This window comes from Lampetra fluviatilis, chromosome 6 (assembly GCF_964198595.1).
Source record: "Lampetra fluviatilis chromosome 6, kcLamFluv1.1, whole genome shotgun sequence".
In the NCBI taxonomy this organism is placed as follows: Eukaryota; Metazoa; Chordata; class Hyperoartia; order Petromyzontiformes; family Petromyzontidae; genus Lampetra; species Lampetra fluviatilis.
The window spans coordinates 12973928-12994830 of record NC_136280.1 but is presented as its reverse complement, the minus strand read 5'-3'; the positions used below and the strand labels follow the sequence as shown (position 1 = coordinate 12994830).

At 48.6% G+C, this 20903-nt stretch overlaps 1 protein-coding gene across 1 annotated transcript; it reads right to left on the bottom strand.

The window, feature by feature from the left end:
* Positions 1 to 1512: 1512 nt before the first annotated feature.
* Positions 1513 to 19909, bottom strand: LOC144932918 (potassium voltage-gated channel subfamily A member 3-like). Its single transcript, XM_078857317.1, has 2 exons — positions 19855 to 19909; positions 1513 to 3018 (listed from the first exon to the last, which is right to left on the bottom strand). The coding sequence occupies exon 2, from the start codon at positions 2983 to 2985 to the stop codon at positions 1513 to 1515; it is 1473 nt and encodes a 490-aa protein (XP_078713443.1). The 5' UTR covers positions 2986 to 3018; positions 19855 to 19909.
* Between the last annotated feature and the right edge of the window lie 994 nt (positions 19910 to 20903).

Here is a 20903-nt window from a genome sequence, read left to right as displayed (position 1 = left end):
ATGGCCTTCACACAACAACGGCGTGTTGTGCCGAGATTCCCACAACGATGACTACAATCAAAGGCTGGTCTCTCACGAGTTATTTCAACTTCAGTACACAAGCCAACTAACGATTTACACAGCCCAATCCTAATCTAAGCCTCCAATTCTAAGCCATCATCCCAATTGCTCTTCCGTAGTCCCAAGAATAATGCGCGTCCCTTGAGTTGCATTTCAAAGCTACTTAATTTGAGTGCAATTGTCTCTAACGCCAAGCGTACAAAAAACATAAATTGTGAATTGCCTGCTGCTGCTCATGAGCCAACAGGCTGATGGGACAGAGAGATCCTGTGACTACAAAGACGTGGGCTTGTGTATAAGACATTCACCACTTAAGAAACATTTTCTCCTTTTCAAATGGTCCACTCACAAAATAAACTCTGAACAGTGATATTGATTCTTGCACATGAGTCCTGTGAAATCAAACACAGTGACAGCTCGAGGAAGCCCTACAGTCTACAAACTCCAAGGCAGACATCACAAACTACATTAACACAGACCAGCAGTTCCCAGCCTCTGGTCCGTGGGCCACTGTCCATCTGCAAGGCCGTGGGTACACTTGCCAGTGGAACTGTTGCAGATCCGTACTACGTTTTTTTTAAACAAAACATTTACCGACTGCCCATTGCACAATTATTTAGATGATTTAATTAATAGCAAGTTAATGTTTTTTATTGCTTTTTAATGAACAGGGTTGTTTTGAATGTTATGGCGGATGCTATTCCCACGTGGTGGTCAACGAAGATGTCTTGATTGGCTGTGGTCGGCGGGGCCAGAACGGTTGGGAACCACTGACTTATACAATTTACATTTCTAATGAGATTAGATATGAACATCAGTTTACATTATTGATGCTTACTTGTAATTATTATTCGGCATGCATATATCATTACTACGAACGTCTTGCCAGTCGCTTATATATTAAAATTTACCAACGCAAAACGATTTAAAGTATACAGCAAAAAAAGCAAGATGGCAGCAAGTTACAGGATTAAGTTAAGTGGCTTTCACCTGGTAATTAACTCATTCCAAGCTTTTCAAGTGATTGCATTGCGTTAAAGTGCTTATGAGCATCAACAAAAGCTCTCGGGAAAGCCGAGAAACACAGGACTTGCAAAGCAATTCATAGTGCGGTAATCATTTCATAATTGAAACTAATTCAAACAAGGCCATGTCGGTATCTGAAACGATAGATTATAAACACATACAAATTGCATACCATTCGAGATTTCAAAAAACAAACAAACGTCGGAAATATTTTCACATATGTGTTAAGCATTCGGAAAAAAGCAATGTATGTATAAAGATAAGTATAAAAGTAAACAAAAGATATGAAAATACTGCCAATGTATTTCAAAAAGGTAAATAACCCCCACCCGAAAACAAAACATGGAAAAACATGTAAAGTACACAGAGGCTACATGAATTTAAGACAAAAGGGTGGAACATTTCCAACCAATGGCCACGTGGCCTTCACACATCGGTGGGCTTGCACTGATGCTCAAAGCTGTTGGCCACATATGTGTGTGTGCGCGTGTTGTCGCTCTTGCTCATAGAGCCTGGTACGTGGACGGGCGTGCTCGGCGCGCTCCTCCTCAGCGACTGGACGATTGACATCCTGGCGGCAGAGTGCTCCGGAGAGTGGGCCTTGCCAGAGTGCGAGTCGTCGACGTCGGTCTCGCGGTGGTAGAAGTAGTTGAAGTTGGACACGATGACGGGCACGGGCAGCGCGATGGTGAGCACGCCCGCGATGGCACACAGCGACCCCACCGCCTTGCCACCCACCGTCACGGGTACCTTGTCACCGTAGCCAACCGTCGTCATGGTGACCACGGCCCACCAGAACGCATGCGGGATGCTCGTGAAGTACGTTTTAGGCTCGTCCACCTCGGCGAAGTAGGCGGCGCTCGAGAAGAGGATGACGCCGATGAAGAGGAAGAAGATGAGCAGCCCCAGCTCGCGCATGCTCGCCTTGAGCGTCTGGCCCAGGATCTGGAGGCCCTTGGAGTGGCGCGACAGCTTGAAGATCCGGAATACGCGCACCAGGCGGATGACGCGCAGGATGGCGAGCGACATGGTCTGCTGACCGTTGCCCTGCTGCTCGGCCAGCTCCATTCCGAGTGTGATGAAGTACGGCATGATGGCCACCACGTCGATGCTGTTCATGATGTTTTGGAAGAACGCAGTTTTGCTAGGGCACGATAGGAATCGTGCGACGAGCTCGAAGGAAAACCACACGATACAAAGGGTTTCCACCAGAAAAAATGGATCCGTGGCAAAACTGGCGGTTGAAGAAATTTCGGTGGCATTGAACTGCTCTTCTTGATCAACATGGTCTCGGAATTGCGGCAGCGTTTCCATGCAGAAGATGAAAATTGACACTAAGATGACGACAACGGAGAGAATCGCGACGAGGTGGGCCGCACTCGAGCTCTCGGGGTACTCGAAGAGCAGCCAGACCTGGCGTTTGAGCTCCGACTCGGGCAGCGGCCTCTCCTCCTCGCGGATGTAGCCCTCATCCTCGCGGAAGCGCTGGATCGTCTCCTCGCCAAGCTCGAAGAAGCGGATCTCCTCGGAGAACAAGTCGAAGGGGATGTTGGCGGGCCTGCGCAGCCGCCCGCCCGACTGGTAGTAGTAGAGGATGGCGTCGAAGCTGGGCCGGTTGCGGTCGAAGAAGTACTCGTTGCGCAGGGGGTCGAAGTGCTGGGCGCGTCGCGCGGGGTCGCCCAGCAGGGTGTCGGGGAACTGGGCGAGCGTCCGCGCGCACGTCTCGAACTTCATGCCGGCCACGTTGATGACCACGCGCTCGTTGCTGTCGAGGAGGTGCGCACGTATGTCCTCTCGCGTGACGGCGCGCACGCAGTCACGCGTCTCGTTCGTCGGGTTGTAGAGGCTGCCCGTGCTGCCATGGCCCGTGATGCTGTTGTTGGCGCTGGCGATGGTCATGGCTGGACAGTGCCTGGGAGGTTATGTAGAGATCTGCGAGTGAATAGAGAGAGAGAGAGAGAGTATGAAGCGGAGTACGTACTTGTTGAAGGATATTTTATAATTATTATTATGAATGATTATTAATAATTATCATCATCAGGTGGGTTGTTGCACTGTTGTATTGCAGGATCATGAGGTCTTAAAATGCAGCAATCCATCTGGATCTTGCACGCAGGCTGATTTCATCGCTCCATCTCCGTAGTTCCAATCCTCTCAGGTAGTGAGATTGACTTTCCCAAAAATCTGGAAGGTCTAAGTCTCCATTCTTTTTTAGGATAGGTTAGGTAATTGGATTTAAGTCGAGAGAGTCATTCAAATTTTGGGTTTTTTTCAAGATATCATCGGGAATGTTGATGTGGAGAAGAAAGTAGTTTTGGGAGCAACACCATAGTAACTTTGTTCACTCGACCCAAAAGTGAAATTAGGGTATTCCTGGTGTTGAGAGCCTGAATGGAATTACTCTGATACACTTGGGTTCGATTATTTGTCATGTATACGCCCCCAGGTTTTTTTTAATACGAACCCAAACCGAACAGTCCTTCGAGAGGTATACATGTGAACCAAATGCGCAGCAAACCAAAGTATCATGTTTTCGAGTATGAGACCTATAAGGTGGAATTTGGATCTGTCCCCCCGCCCGCCCACCGTGGATGCCCCCAGATAGTTCAAGATGTCTGATTGCCCGGTAAAGGGACAACCACGGGGTCAAAGTCATGGAGAATTGAGGTTAAGCGGCCTTATCTTCGAAGAGTTTGAACGTGTTTTGCGTGAAACGTTCCCTTAACCCAGTGCTTCTTAACCTTTTTCATTCCACGGCACCTTTTTCTGGGCTTGTTCTATCTCTCAGCTCTGCATGCCATGAAGAAGGACCTTTGTCCAAAAACATTGCCTATTTTATATATTTGGTTCTCTTAAAGACAGTGTCATTGACGAAGGTGTTGGGAGTGTGTCGATGTTTGTCTGAACAGCTATGCGTTTAAAGCAGTGGTTCTCAATATTTTTTTGGCAACTTGTTGAATTTCGTTTCAATTGAGTACCCCCTTGCCTGACCTAACACGGTTTTGAGAAATAAATGTATGAGTAATGAGCATATGTTAACCAATTATCCATCTTGCGAGGTATACTAACGAGTGAGTGAGCTAATGGGATAGCGGCGCAGCTTCTCGGCAATGCAAAAGCAATCGGAATGTCGAAAACAAGAACGCACGGTTAAACAACCGCAGAAGATACACTCTCCACCAGTGTCAAAAACTCTCCTCTGTCTGCAGCTGTACTTCCAGAAGAAATAGATGCCGCACTGATGGTAACAAAGGCAGATAAAGCCGCAGGAATAGATGGGATTTACCTGGAATTCCTTAAACACCTTTGGCAGCAGGGGAAGAACCTGGCTGGTTAAACTTTTTTCAAAAATCATCGCCACCAGCAAGCTACCAAGACTTTAGAAAAAAGCAAAAGTCATTGCTCTCCTCAAGCCAGGAAAACCTGATGATGACTTACACAGCTAAAGGCCAACCTTTCTTATCTGTACAGCCTAATCCTTTCTTGGAAGCCACCATACCACCTGAGCAGGCAAGTTTTCAGCCACAACGAAGCAGTTGTGACCAGGTCCTCGCCTTGACATCACACATCGAGGCAGCTTTAAGCATAAACAGAAAACAGTGGCTGCTTTAATAGACTTGTCCTCTGCAATAGGACACGGTCTGTCGCCGAGGACTGCTCTTTAAACTCGCCAACACCATCAAATGTGAAAAAACCGTTTGCCTCATCGCCAGAAGGCTCAGCGACAAACAATTTCGCGTCCATTTTGGAAACAAGGTCAGCCGCCCACGAACTCTATAAAATGGCCGACCACACCAGCCCTGTTTAATATTTACACCAGCGACATGCCGGCTACATTAAGCCGCAAGTTCATTTACGCAGACGATCCAGCACTGGCCGGCCAAGCAACGACACTCAGCGCAGCTCAAGAATATTGAACACTGACCTAAAGAAATTGGAAAATGATTTCTACTCCCGGCGACTTTAGCCAAAACCAACCAAGACAGTGACCTCAGCGTTCCATCTCACGAACGCGGAGGCAAAAAGTACGCTGAAGATCGAGTTTTGTTGTAAAACCATCACCCGCGACCCACTCCCGAAATACCTGGGAGTGGTGCTCGATCGAAGTCTCACTTTCAGGCAACACATTAAGCAATTTAGAACAAGATAAAATCCGCACAAACATCCATAAACTGGCGGGAACTAGTTGGGGCTGTGATGTTCGAACACTACGGACTGCCTCGTTCGCCCTCGTATATTCGACGGAGAGTATTGCTCAGCTGTTTGGAGATGCAGCGCTCACACTCGAGTTATCGACACACAACTGAACATTGTAATGCGTGTCATCTCAGGTACGCTGAAGTCGACGCCAACCCAGTGGCTCCCAGTGCTCACCCACATCGCTCCGCGGCAAATCCGTCGTGAAACAGCGACCGTCCGGGATGACCAAAAAATTATCGTCAACCCCCGCAACCTTCCGATACATCGGGACATAAACCCAGTGCTGCCTATTTGCCTAAAATCACGCCACCCCTTCTGGATCACAGCAGCCTCACTCCACACCACAAATACAAATGAAGACGCGAGATGAAAGCAAGTCTGGTCTGCGGCCGATATCCAAAATAAACATCTCATATAGGACCCCTACCGTCGAACCTGCCGGTTTCAACCTTTCACCTCGCCAATGGTCGACTGTATCAACCGAATTAGCACCGATGCGGCCACCTGCGCATCGAATATTGCGGCCATGAATCCAAAACGATCAACCAAATTGGAAACACGCTGCTTCTGTCTGCACTCCTTTGTAGGAGGAATGGGCGAGATCCACTCTGCTTCTGAACAGACAATTAAGTGGATAACAAATCTACAATTGCATCTTTCATCTGCTGGTATTTATCCACATGAAAGACGACGAGTAAGTAAACTGCATGCGAATAAAAACTAATTTAATGGACGCACTGCACGCATGACGTAATTTGTTCACGCTAGCTGGTTACTCTCGGAAACCAGCATTGTTTATGATCAATGAGCTTAGAAAGGTCTTTTGTATCGTTCTAGGTTACTATATCGATTTAAATTTGATCGTAGTTATTTTATATTCGCAGATTCATACGTAATTATTCACTCATGACTAATTTATGGTATAATTCCACACATAAAAAAATCACCTCACGTACCCGCTGGAATCGAAGTAGCCTCGTTTGAGAACCACTGGTTTAATTGTCCATTATGCCACTTCCTGACTGTTGGGAGACAAAAGATGAATGTAAGATTTGTCCTCCACACAACCTACAGATGTTGAATGCCTCGGTGATCATCAAATGTATCTTCTGGAGGAACACCAAGTCTGGTTGAAATAGATTAATATTAGTAAGTGCGCTGCCTTTGGATGGGGATGATTTAAGTCACGGACGTTAAAGGAGACAAGGTTAACCTGTTTAAGGCTTGGAGGAGCTCCGTCTGTGAGGGCAGTGAGGTGATTGATAACGCTGACAAGAGTAAACAAAAGATTGGGGTATTACCCAATTTATCCCGTCGTTCTACCCAGCATCAGGGGTCAATGTCTGGAGTAGTTTCGTGATGTTCAGGGTCTATACCGAATACCGGTCAGTAATATGTCGTACATCGGAGTTGCCTTCATAAAAACCCCTGTACTTACTTACACCTTGCACTTCAGATGGGGCGAGAATGGCATCACAATTTACATCGTGCTCAGTATCGACCGCTAGAGAACAACATAATCCGTAGAAATACTCCAGTGTAGCTAAAACACGCCGAAAACACTCTGCTGGGGGGATAATTTATAATCCATTAATCATTGTTTGGGTTTGCGTAATTTTTTTTACTCCCGCACTATTTGTAAACAAGCACAATTTTGCGTGATCCAGGCATCAAAAATAATCCTGTTGTGTGTTTCAAAAAAAATGTCTTAACCATTCACAGTTAAACGTTTTTACATTTAAGACAACCTCCTTTCTACTCCCTTCCCTTTAATATTACCCTGAGAATAGATACGTGCCCACTATCCTCTTCTAGAATAACTGCCTGGCCACCATAGCCCGTGACAGACTGTTGGGGCAAGTGCTGTTAGCGAGCAGCACCTATGCAGTCCGGCATGGCACACACGGGGGTGGGAGGCCAGCACAACGCCCGGGTCGCTTTTGTCTCCCCAGTGGCGATGTTTATACACACCATGTACTGATTTGAGGCTGAGTCGACCTAGGGGAGGCCCAGGAATGGTTCAGATAATCGTCACTGGTGTTTGCCGTGAGCGGGAATCGAACTCGGGTAGCAGGGTTCGTAGTGCAGCGTAGCGCTAACCGCTTCTCCACCGCTCTCCACCAAGGAACCTAAACCACCCCAGCACATTCCCTTCATCCTATAATGTTCTATATTAAAACGACACGTGCGAAGAGTGGTTATTCACACAAAAACATGGAGATCCACGTGTGAGTTATTGCAGGGAGGTACAGTTACACACGTACACATATATCTCCATAGATGAATGTCTATTGGAATATATCTTTATACATGTGCAGTATATATGGAGTACAGTGTACATGCGGTATCTCTGTTACACATCAAATCGTCCCATGTTAACGGCCGCTTATATTGCATATTGCCCTCGAGGCATCCCCATTCCATTTGCTGTAGAAACAAGTCCTCAGACTCCCTTCTTTGCTTGAATGAAGGTCATTTGTCTTAGACGATGCTTTTAATGGTCTCTCTGGTGACGATGGCCCCACGGTGGCGAGATGTTAACTACTTGGTCTGGTATGTAGGAGGTCGTGGGTTCAATTCCCACCCTAACACCTGTTGTATATTCGGAGTTTGCGTGTCTCTCTTTCCCCGTGGTCGCGTGTGTTTTTCTCCGGGTCCTCCGGTTTTTCCCTCCGTATTTAGAATCACCATGCCAGGTGGCTTCTGAAAAAGAGCTATAATGCTCAGTGGGCTGAACCTGTTAAAATAAAAAATATAGTTTTATAGTTTAAATTATGTTTTATTTTACTAGGCATGGCCCACTGAGCTATATAGCTACGTTTCAGAAGCGACCTGGTTATCATAAATGATAGCCCGACGAAGTGGCTTATCATATAGAAATGTACAGCAGCCAATATTCGAAACGCGTGATGTCGATTCTAAATGTGGAGGGGAAACCGGAGGACCCGGAGAAAAATCCACGTGACCACGGGGAGAGAGACACGAAAGCAGGCATCAGGGTCGGGATCAATTCCACGACCTCCTGTATACCAGGCGAGGTAGTTAACATCTCCCCACCGTGGCGCCCCATTTGGTGGGGCAATGCCCATGATTCTAACTTTGTGATAATGAGGATCGGTATTGAACACGGCGTTCTACTCGTATCTACAATTTTGCATACCTGTCGACCCGCTCCCGAAATAAACAGAACAAAGAATATCCAACGTGAAAAATACATACCTGTCAACGCCTTATGAGTGCCTACCTTATTACAGACCTATTCAGACCATATTGGTCACCCCGTGCCCTTATAAATCTCAACGTTCATCCTACAAAGTCCCATCACAAGGGAGAAACACACAAATAGACAAAAATGTATTTGCCCGTATTGAAACAGCTGTACGCCGTATGGACCTGAAAACTCAATTTTCCTGCTCAAGAATACGGTTAAACCGTATGGGTTGACAGGTACGAAACTATAAGTTCCGTAAAATAAAACGGACGGGGGCACGGATTAAAATGGATTTGGACTCGAATAAGCTCCGCCATTTTGTTTTTCTCAACAGTGAACACGATGTCTCAAAGTCGCGATTGTCCCCTTATCCACGCGTTTTGTTCCTCTGCATCTCATTGTAATTCCAAGCGTGCACCCTGCTGCTTGCTCTTTTTTTCCCCCTCTGTCTCGCATGTTATACAATCCAATAACATTTGGATTTGAACAGCAAACTAAAGGTGACCCGCATATCTCAGTACGCGACGCACATCGACGAAGCTGTGCCCATTTAAGGACGTTACAGAGGAGGTGGTTCAAAACAGCAGAGGGGATCTTGAATTCTCGAGAACGGAGAGATAACACTGAGACGACATCACGGGAGCTAGGAGAGTGCATGAATTGGGGCGGTTACAATCGTTTTTTTGCGTACATACGCCACAGTCGATTGCCAAGTCGCGTGTGAGCGAGGTAAAAGTCTGGGTAAGCTGACCCTCTTCTAACAAGAGTTGAACAGACACAGTGCAGCTCTCTAGAGCTCCCTCGAGTGGAGGCGCTTCTGCCAGCAGTAGCGTGAGCGGGCAATTGCAGTGCTTCGCCTTTGCCCTGTGCGTATATGAGAAACAAGGGCAAATGTGGCCTTCGGGCTACGGCCGCTCACTTTGTAGTTACGCGCGTGCCAATTCAATGCCTTCACGACTAAAATGCTGCTGGAAACGCTTACCGGTTCATGCCTTTTGTAACCAGTAATGGAATGGGGAAACGGTTATCGTTTTTTTTGACTGAATGTCGTTTTAACAACAACAACAACAACCCGTGACATTAAGACGCTGCATAATATAGTAACGTTGGTTGAACCAACTTTTGCAATGTGTATTATATACTTTATCTATTTTTTTAAAAATCAATTTGAAGTATTTTTTTTTGTGATTTGTTTACCTTTCCTATACTTAGCACTCCAACCGTTTGTTTGGTATTTGTTGTAACTTTTTGACCCACCTCGACTGGACATCTGTTAAAAATAACTTCATAAGCTCTTCGAATTTCTCCAGGATAAATAAAAAAAACTATTTCAAACATCCCCCCAACACACACACACACGATCAACGCGGCATACGAAGGTATTCACGCAACTGGCTGGTGGATTGACAATGAGCCGTGAATAACGTCAGTCTGTAATTGGCAGGCCACGCATCGATGGCCATCCCAGAGCTTTGCAGCCTGAGCCAATGCCCTTCCTTTGCTCTTAGTGGCCGTGCCGGGCAGGCAAGCAGCGCATGCGGCTCGTACGCAAGTCCTTGGCGTGAACTTGAAAGGAGAGTGGCATCGTGGAGAGAGAGAGGGTGCAATTAATGGTTGGGATTTTCGGTTTTTTATTAAAAAAATGTACGTGGTACGTGTCCAGTCATTTGTCGAGTCCACTTCTGGATGAGGAGGCCTCCCCAGTCGTGGGATGTCGTTTCACCATATTTCACCACGCTGCCCGGTGCGTGTTTTTTTTAAGGTGGGGGAGCATTCGACGTGGGAGCACAGATGTGCAGTACAACAATGGATGCTGCTGCAATGTTCTTTGCTGTCATAGCGTAGCCCCTGCCGCTGCCGATAACACTTGTTATGTATGGTGGCCGCCTATGCTAAGCGCTGTCAAGGACCGACCCTGTTTAGTATGCTTCTGAGATCTGATGACATCGGGCGCAATCTGGGTGATTTGGCGATAGGCAGGTTACCCTTCAAGCTAGATTAGAAGTTTTCGTGACTGCAGGGATCCATATTCTTTGGTTCTTTCGGTAAAGTCGCATAGGTAGAAAATAAATTAAATCACGACGTTTCGGGCGCAACACAAGCGTCCGGATGCTTGTGTTGCGCCCGAAACGTCGTGATTTTTTTTTTTTTATACCTACGTGACTTTACCAAAAGAACCAAACAGTATAGGTTATCCTTCGTGTTGCATTGCGTCTTCCCCGCGAGCACTGTCTGTGATGCGCCACCCCCACACACAAAACAAAACTCGCCGCTCAAGAACGTGGTAGGATTCGAGCCGCCGAGCCACTTGACTTCCGCGGGTGCGTTCGATGGGCAGAGCGCTCTGCCGTGGGGGCGATTATTATTGAACGGTGCGTTCAGGCGGCAGGCGACGGCACGCTACTCGCTCGGCACAAATGAGCGCGCGCTTCGCGTCCGCGAACCCCAGATTTCGTGGATGGATTTTGTTGTTTGACTTGCATCCCACTGGGATTTTTGCACACAGCGTTGGTGTACCGTGTTTTTTCTGCAATATTTTGCCGTCTTTTCTTGGTTTTTCTGTTTGCACTTAGTCACATATTCACCTTAAGATGTTTACTTGTTCATGTTTTTCTTTTTTGTTTGTTGCGGTTAAAAAAATGAACTTGAACTTGAACCTAACACTGAGCGAGGAAGCGCCTCGGATCGTTTATTGGCCTGTTATAATGCGCTCCAGGCTAAGAGGCCATTCAGCAGAAAAAAAGTGCTTTGGAACGCTCTGTCCATTGAATGCACCCCTGCTCGATACTGGTTGAGTCTTCAAGCCAGTTCTCCCGTCCAGGGCCCGAAATGGGAATAAATTACTGGGGGAACTCATAAATGATTCCCCACCCCCACTAGATCTTAGGAGGAAGAGGGTGAGGAGGAGGAGCTTCGCTTGGTGTGTGGGTCTCTGTGTGTGTCTATGGGTCTCTGTGCGTGTCTATGGGTCTCTGTGCGTGTCTGTGGGTCTCTGTGTGTGTCTATGGGTCTCTGTGCGTGTCTGTGGGTCTCTGTGCGTGTCTATGGGTCTCTGTGCGTGTCTGTGGGTCTCTGTGTGTGTCTATGGGTCTCTGTGCGTGTCTGTTGGTCTCTGTGCGTGTCTATGGGTCTCTGTGCGTGTCTGTGGGTCTCTGTGTGTGACTATGGGTCTCTGTGCGTGTCTGTGGGTCTCTGTGCGTGTCTGTGGGTCTCTGTGCGTGTCTATGGGTCTCTGTGCGTGTCTGTGGGTCTCTGTGTGTGTCTATGGGTCTCTGTGCGTGTCTGTGGGTCTCTGTGCGTGTCTGTGGGTCTCTGTGCGTGGCTGTGGGTCTCTGTGCGTGTCTGTGGGTCTCTGTGTGTGTCTATGGGTCTCTGTGCGTGTCTGTGGGTCTCTGTGCGTGTCTATGGGTCTCTGTGCGTGTCTGTGGGTCTCTGTGTGTGTCTATGGGTCTCTGTGCGTGTCTGTTGGTCTCTGTGCGTGTCTATGGGTCTCTGTGCGTGTCTGTGGGTCTCTGTGTGTGACTATGGGTCTCTGTGCGTGTCTGTGGGTCTCTGTGCGTGTCTGTGGGTCTCTGTGCGTGTCTGTGGGTCTCTGTGCGTGTTTATGGGTCTCTGTGCGTGTTTGTGGGTCTCTGTGTGTGTCTATGGGTCTCTGTGCGTGTCTGTGGGTCTCTGTGCGTGTCTGTGGGTCTCTGTGCGTGGCTGTGGGTCTCTGTGCGTGTCTATGGGTCTCTGTGCGTGTCTGTGGGTCTCTGTGCGTGTCTGTGGGTCTCTGTGCGTGTCTGTGGGTCTCTGTGCGTGTCTATGGGTCTCTATGAGTGTCTGTGGGTCTCTGTGCGTGTCTGTGGGTCTCTGTGCGTGTCTGTGGGTCTCTGTGCGTGTCTATGGGTCTCTGTGCGTGTCTGTGGGTCTCTGTGCGTGTCTGTGGGTCTCCCTGTCAGATTAGGGGTCTATCTGTGAGTCAAATAAAAATAAATATAAATCCTTGATTCCTTCTTAAACAAATGTTCAATCCCGCCACGGCGTTCTGGGGTGCTCCGGCCCATTTCCACCACTGCTCCGGACCAATAGGGACTTGTCGTGTCCCGAGCCTCTCTTCTGGTTTACATGGAGGATGTCGATCGACAGTGGCGCATCCATCGAGTGTGCAGGCGGTGCAACTGTCACGGAGCCCACGGACTGGAGGTGCCCAGATGACCTGGGCTATGAAGAGGGTGAGAGGGTGGGATTGGACAGGTGGCCCCAACCACACTATGCCACTGTGACCCATAGACGTATTTAGTGACTCATGCACTCACGTAGAGACCCACTGACTGTGCCAAGGTGCCTAGGTTTCAGTGGAGGGGCCCCATTTTATTCCTTGCAACAGGGCACATTCAGACCACTGCTACGCCACTGTCAATCAATTAATCTATGAATCCTAAAGAGGATCCCCGGGCTCAGGAGGTCAGCATGCAGAGCACGGCGATTGATTGTATTGTAATTTGATTAAGAGCCCCCCACCGTGAAATGTCTTTCAGTGACTCAACTAATTGGCAGCAGGGGAATGCCACGGCTGCTGTTGTTCGGTGCGTGGATCACGGGTAGGCCAGACGACGCAGCGTGACAGCTCTCTGGAGCGCCGGTGATGGCGTGTGAATGGTATTTGGCCTACTCTTCCACGCTGGCCAGTCGTCTTGGAAGAGGTGGGAGTGCCCACGCTTTACCCCACCGCACGCGACCTGCCGATCGCTGGGTGGACAAGAGGCGAAGTTTGGGAGATTTCAACAAACTTGCACCATTGTTTAAACTGCCGCGCCAGGAGATCGGATTGGCAACCAGTGGCATTGCATGCCCAGTGTACATACCATTACACAACGGCAACATCGTGTGATAATATACGTATTATAAATCACCTTTTGCGCATAGTTTGTTCGTTTAAATTGTTTCCAGCTGTGGTCACGTTCTGTCTGATGAGAATCTCGCTCTTAGTTTGTAGTCGCGCCAAGGCAGTGCCAGACTGCCCCCACAGTCAGAATCTTTATACTGGTAGGAACCTCCTGGTTACACCAGCCCACAGGGGATTATTGTGTCCGTCCGTCCGTCGTGCAGGGAGGCGCTGGGTGGGGAGGGTGGGGAGGGGCTGGGTGGGGAATGGATGGGTGGGGAGGGTGGGGCTGGGTGGGGAGGGGAGAGTGGGGAGGGGCTGGGTGGGGAGGGTGGGGCTGGGTGGGGAGGGTGGGGCTGGGTGGGGGGTGGGAGGGGTGGGGCTGGGTGGGGAGGGGCTGGTCACCCCGTGGTACCCTTATAAAACTCAACGTTTAACCTACTCACGCCGGCTTGTGCCCGCCCTCATAGTCGGGCATATTTGCGGAATATACCACGCCGCCGTTGACCGTGGCCATTGACCGAGCAACCCAACGTTCCTACCAGCTCCCTCCGCAGGAATGTGTTTTATCCCCGGAGAAATCCGATGAGCTATGAAGCTCTTTTTCACAGATGTCCAGTAGGGGCGGGTCAGAACGTTCCAATAACAAATGGTAGAGAAAAAAAACACGATCGGAGTGCAACGTTTCAGCAAATCACTCGAATAAATACGTAAAATAAATCAAGTATGTAAGTTCAAATGTCATAAGTACACAAATGGTCAAGCTTGGGCACAGCGGCAACACAACATCAACAAGAGTCCCAGACCACACCAAGAAAACACGGTCCCGCAATGAAATCTCACGTTTAATTCTCCATACACGGGTTCGGACGAACGTTACATATCACATTTTCAAATGCAATTGTATCCAGCACTGATCGTGTGCTTCAGGATATTTTTTTGAAGGAATATTTACGGTGTTAAGGCAGGAAACAGGGTCGTTGCAAAACGTTGGTGCTGCAACGGCAAAGGCTTCGTCACAGTGATCACGCTTTATCCACACGAACCACCTGGGACTTATGGCAGCTGTGGGCAATTGGGGGGGCTGAACTGCAGTGACGATCACTCACGAGAATAAAACCGGTCATACAACAGTTATCCAAATTTCTTGCTGCTGCTGCCACCAATAAACACATTCCTGCGGAGGGAGCTGGTAGGAACGTTGGGTTGCTCGGTCAATGGCCAGGATCAACGGCGGCGTGGTGTATTTCGCAAATATGCCCGACTGTGAGGGCGGGCACAAGCCGGCGTGAGTAGGTTAAACGTTGAGTTTTATCATGGCACCACGGGGTGACCAGCCCCTCCCCACCCAGCCCCACCCCTCCCACCCCCCACCCAGCTCCACCCTCCCGACCCAGCCGCTCCCCACCGTCCCCTCCCCACCCAGCCCCTCCCTGCACGACGGACGGACGAACACAATAATCCCCTGTGGGCTGGTGTAACCAGGAGGTTCCTACCAGTATAAAATTGGCCCAATTTTGTCTCCTTTGAGATGGTGGTCTACAACAGTGGTTCTCAACCGGGGGTTACCAGGTGGACCCCTGGGGGTTACCACGTGGAGCCCACTGTGATTTACCACGTGTCAATTTTCCAGGGGTACGTGAGGTCATTTGTAAATGTGTGAAATTATAGCATACATGATATTCTTAGGTTTTTTCGGTGAAGTCACGTAGGTAAAAAATTTAAATTAATAAAAGTAAAATAAAAAAAATAAAAAATCACGACGTTTCGGAAGCAACACAAGCCTCCGTCTTCAGGTGGAACCGTCACAGCCACGACAGCTGTATCAAGAAAATGAGAGATCACAAGAAATACCACCCCGTATATTGGTGAATAATCACGTATAAAAATCTACCAATATAAAATAACAACGATAAAATGTAAATCCATATGGTAGCCAAGAACGATGTGAATACCTTTCTAAACTCATTGACCTTAAACAATGCGGGTTTCCCAGAGTAGCCAGCGAGCGCGAACAAATTACGTCGTGCACGCCGAGCCGTCCGTTGATTGTGTTTTCTATTCGCTTGCGGTCAACTCGCTCGTTGGGATGCCTCACAAAATTGACGACTGGTTAAAATGTCGACGTTCATTATTCGTACGTTGAAATCTCAGGACAATGTTGGGTCAGGCGAGGGGGGTGCTCGCTTGAAACAAACATAGCCAGAAAAGGTTGAGAACCACTGGTCTAGAACAAAAGGCTGTGGGAATCACTCAGTGTTTTTTTTTTTCGAGATTTGAAGCTTTCGTGACTGCAAGGATTCATACTCTTAGGCTTTTTCGGTAAAGTCACGTAGGTAAAAAATAAAATTAATAGAAGTAATAATAAAAATAAAATAATAAATCACAATGTTTCGGAGGCAACACAAGCTTCCGTCTTCAGGTGGAACCGTCACAGCACGATTGCTGTATCAAGTAAAAATTAATTACTCAGTGTGGTGAATTCACGAGACAATGCCAGGGACGATGGGATCACCCATCCAGTCTAGAGGGTGGTCCCGATGCCTTGTGACCCCCAATTAATTGACCTTGAACATCTTGCCCTTTGCATATTGATTTCTGTTTTGGATACAATTATTTTCAAAAACATATTACGTTTTAGAGGACCTTTGGATGTCCATAACTAAATTAATACACCGACGATATGCCTCCTTTATAGACATTTAATTTATTTCTTACACACAGTGACCCATCAGCCGCACCACGGCCTTCAGGGAGTGCGTCATTTCAACAGCACCGATTCAAGGCGAGCACACCCTGGGCCGGTTTCGACATCCAGTGTGTCATCAGCAGCGACGGGCTTGCTTCAATCAATGCCGGTGAACTGGCCTAAACTGCAGGCGAAGAGCCCCCTCTCTTTGCGCTCTGGGGTCCGAGTTTGACGCACCCGTTAGAATAATTGCGTAAATACATAACTCGGAGCGACCATTCGCCTTGTGGGGTGACGTTTGACGCATTTGCCTCGCGTTTTACGCGACGCGATTGTGGAGTAGCCCGTTAGATTTAAATTCACGCTTAAATTTTTTGGTTGCGCGCCCGCGCGCTGCTATTGAAATGACGCGCTCCATCCAGCGCGTTGGCCACGGTGCACGGGACGCGCCTTGCGAGCTTCATCGTTAGTCGGGGCAGCAAAGTTCAGCAGCGAATGCCGCGTGACGTGCAAGCGGCACGCACACCTGTCAAGCCTCTATCAATGCCCTCCCTCAGGGGCAGGGGGGGACAGTCAGGCGTTGTAAACGAGGGCCCTACTTTCGTGGTTAAACAGACAACAACAAAAAGCCCTCCAATGTATTTTATTTGGTAAATATCAATAAAATAACATTTTTGGGCAACTTTTTTTGGTAACTGGTGGTGGGGGGGGGGGTCTGTAAAAGGCATTACCCCCACCCCCCACTTTGAATCGTCCAATTCACAGCTCTTGGGTTTGCAAGAGGTTCAACAGCACAGAGGCGACACACGCGCGTTCGAGTAGACGTCATGTTACTACACGTGCCGCATTACAATGTACGCACGTGCGTGCATGTCCTGTGTGTCATTACCGCATCCCCCCGATTAGCGCGGTTGGTTACGTACGGTGCGAAAGAAGTTCAACATACGGACCATTACCAGTTATTACATATCCATACGCATGTATATACTTCTAGCTTAATACGCGATATAATTACCGTAATGTATAGCCCTTTGTCAATCCACCCGCTAACGTTTATACCTCCCCACGCCGTGCCGGTCACGTGGGTCGTGTCGCCATACTTCACCACGCTGGTCAGTGCTGCTTGGTGAAGGGGTGGAGGAGGGGGCGTCCAGGATCGGTGCAGAACCTCCCACTACTTAGAACCTCCCACTGCTCAGAACCTCCCACTACTCAGAACCTCCCACTGCTTAGAACCTCCCACAGCTTAGAACCTCCCACTGCTCAGAACCTCCCACTACTCAGAACCTCTCACTACTTAGAACCTCCCACTACTTAGAACCTCCCACTGCTCAGAATCTCCCACTACTCAGAACCTCTCACTGCTTAGAACCTCCCACTGCTTAGAACCTCCCACTGCTTAGAACCTCTCACTACTTAGAACCTCCCACTGCTCAGAACCTCCAACTGATTAGAACCTCTCACTGATTAGAACCTCTCACTACTCAGAACCTCCCACTACTCAGAACCTCCCACTGCTTAGAACCTCCCACTGCTTAGAACCTCCCACTACTCAGAACCTCTCACTGCTTAGAACCTCTCACTACTTAGAACCTCTCACTACTCAGAACCTCTCACTCCTTAGAACCTCTCACTGCTCAGAACCTCTCACTACTCAGAACCTCTCACTACTTAGAACCTCCCACTGCTCAGAACCTCCAACTGCTTAGAACCTCTCACTGATTAGAACCTCTCACTACTCAGAACCTCCCACTACTCAGAACCTCTCACTGCTTAGAACCTCTCACTGCTCAGAACCTCTCACTGCTTAGAACCTCCCACTACTCAGAACCTCCAACTGCTTAGAACCTCTCACTGATTAGAACCTCTCACTACTCAGAACCTCCCACTACTCAGAACCTCCCACTGCTTAGAACCTCCCACTGCTTAGAACCTCCCACTACTCAGAACCTCTCACTGCTCAGAACCTCTCACTACTTAGAACCTCTCACTCCTTAGAACCTCTCACTACTTAGAACCTCTCACTGCTCAGAACCTCTCACTCCTTAGAACCTCTCACTGCTTAGAACCTCCAACTGCTTAGAACCTCTCACTGCTCAGAACCTCTCATTGCTTAGAACCTCTCACTATTTAGAACCTCCAACTGCTTAGAACCTCTCACTACTCAGAACCTCTCACTGCTCAGAACCTCTCACTCCTTTGAACCTCTCACTACTTAGAACCTCTCACTGCTTAGAACCTCTCACTGCTTTGAACCTCCCACTACTTAGAACCTCTCACTGCTTAGAACCTCTCACTACTCAGAACCTCTCACTGCTTAGAACCTCTCACTATTTAGAACCTCTGACTACTCAGAACCTCTCAATACTCAAAACCTCTCACTGCTTAGAACCTCCCACTGCTCAGAACCTCTCACTACTCAGAACCTCTCACTACTTAGAACCTCTCACTACTTAGAACCTCCCACTGCTTAGAACCTCTCACTGCTTAGAACCTCTCACTACTCAGAACCTCTCACTATTTAGAACCTCTCACTGCTCAGAACCTCTCACTACTCAGAACCTCTCACTGCTTAGAACCTCTCACGACTCGACTGAACACAACGCGTGTTATGCACGCTGCAATGACTGCCTGCCCCCTGTCGAAGTTCGGGTCCAAGACCTCCCTTCCTCTTATCCTCCTCCGCGTGTGTCCCATCGATAAAGTGTGCCACGTCGCCCCCCGGCCTTTATAAATGTGCACACAAAATGTAAACACTTGCCGACCAATGACAACTTATAGGTGCGCGACAAAGCCGACAGTTGCGTGAGTTAAGGCGCGTGGCTCCACCACAGCGTGGGAAACAACGGAGTGGATTGAGGATACTGGAAATACGTAGGGACATTGGCATGGATCCGGGAATCATGGGATGGATCTGGTAATATTGGGATGGATCTGGGAATATTGGGATGGATTTGAGAAAGATGGGATGGGTCTGAAAAAAACGGGAGTGAGCTGGGAATATCGGGATGGATCGAGAAATATTCGGAAGGAGCTGAAAATATTTCAATTTATCTGAGAATGTCGGGATGGATCTGGGAATATTGGGATGGATTTAGGAATAATGGGATGGATATTGGAATTTTTGGGTGGATTTGGGAATATTGGGATGATATGGGATAGAGCCGCACTATTTCCCAAGTCTTTTGGAATTTTGAGAAATTAGGATGAAGCCATAAATTATGGGATTGGCTGGAAATATGAATATTATGATAGGATGCAGCCAGCAATGATATCATGGGACACAACCAGGAGTTACAGCATTGAGTGGAAATGGGAATAATATAATGGTATATGGAGAGGACTCCGTTCAGGATGAAGCCGGGAATAACATGCTGAGATGTCAATCGTAGTAATTCGATGAGACGGAGCCAGAAACATTGCGATGAGATGTAAATTGAATGGGTTTTGACGGAGCCGGGAGTAATAGTATGAGAAGTGAATTGAAAGTGTGGCACGAGAGTGATCCACGGGATAATTGGATGAGAATTCGTCCACGATTTATTGGGTCCGGAAGAAAATGGGAACATCGCAATCCTTAGTTTTCTTTTTACGCAATAATCAACAACAGGACGAGAAGAACATCGGAGCAATGCAATGATGGAATGGGATGCGTTCGGGAATACAGGAATGTTACGGAATGATGGAGAGGCACCTCGGCGGAACGAGCCTGGAATATCGGGTCAGCGATGGGACTTGCGGAGCCCGGGTTGATGGGATGTTGATGGCAACCCGCTGGAATGCGTTGGAGGTGCCACGCACCTGGGTTGACGTCCCGTCACGGGCAGCTCTCTGGCGCGCCGCGTCTCCGCGTCTCCTCCTCCTCCTGTGCGCAGCTTCACGCGGAGCGAGGAGGGAGAGGAGGACACGCGGGGATGTGGGGGGGGTGAGGACGGCGGAAGGGGGGGGGGGGCTTCGTGCGCATGCGCGCGCCATCCTCTGTGTGTATCAGCACGCGTGTAGTGGGTAACACGTGTGTAGTGTGTCAGCACGTGTGTGTGTGTCGTGTGTGTAGTGTGTGTGTAGTGTGTCAGCACGTGTGTGTGTGTCGTTTGTGTAGTGTGTGTGTAGTGTGTCAGCACGTGTGTGTGTTTGTAGTGTATCATCTCGTGTGTGTTGTGTATCATCATGTGTGTACGTGTAGTGTGTCAGCACGTGTGTGTGTGTCGTTTGTGTAGTGTGTGTGTAGTGTGTCAGCACGTGTGTGTGTGTTTGTAGTGTATCATCTCGTGTGTGTTGTGTATCATCACGTGTGTACGTGGCGTGTACCAGCACGTGTGTGTGTGTAGTGTGTGTATAATATGTGGCAACTACTATCGCAGTGGTTATCGCACTGAGCTGCACACCTGGCTCTCCAAAATCGATTCCCGGCCATGACCAAAGTCAGTCGCGATCGTCCTGAACCTCTCCCATGTCGACTCACACTCACGCGGCTGCCGGGTGCTTTGGGCAGGCGGTAATCTCGTGTTTATGGTGCTGAGCGAGTGTTGGAAATTCCACTTCCCTATGGCGGGGTCGAGTCTAACCATCGAGCATCGCGCGCTTTTCAGATGCGCTTCTGGAGGTCGTCTGGAACGCTCTTCCGTCCGATAACAGGAAGCCACTGGAGCTATGCACTTTCCATTTTAATTAGAAAATTCATTTCTTTAGAACTGCTTTTTTGTAAATCGTTCGTTGTCCTTCCCCCCCGCACCTCCGATAGGCGCGTTTGGCGATGTAGGGTGCGAAAGAAGGCTTCGTTATTGTAGAGACTGAGATCAAGGGAAGGAGTGGCGACTGCCGATCACGCATCAACCCCTGCACCTTCACTC

Excerpts from the sequence above, each read along its gene's own strand:
- LOC144932918 (XM_078857317.1), bottom strand. The coding sequence starts at position 2,985 with ATGACCATCGCCAGCGCCAACAACAGCATCACGGGCCATGGCAGCACG.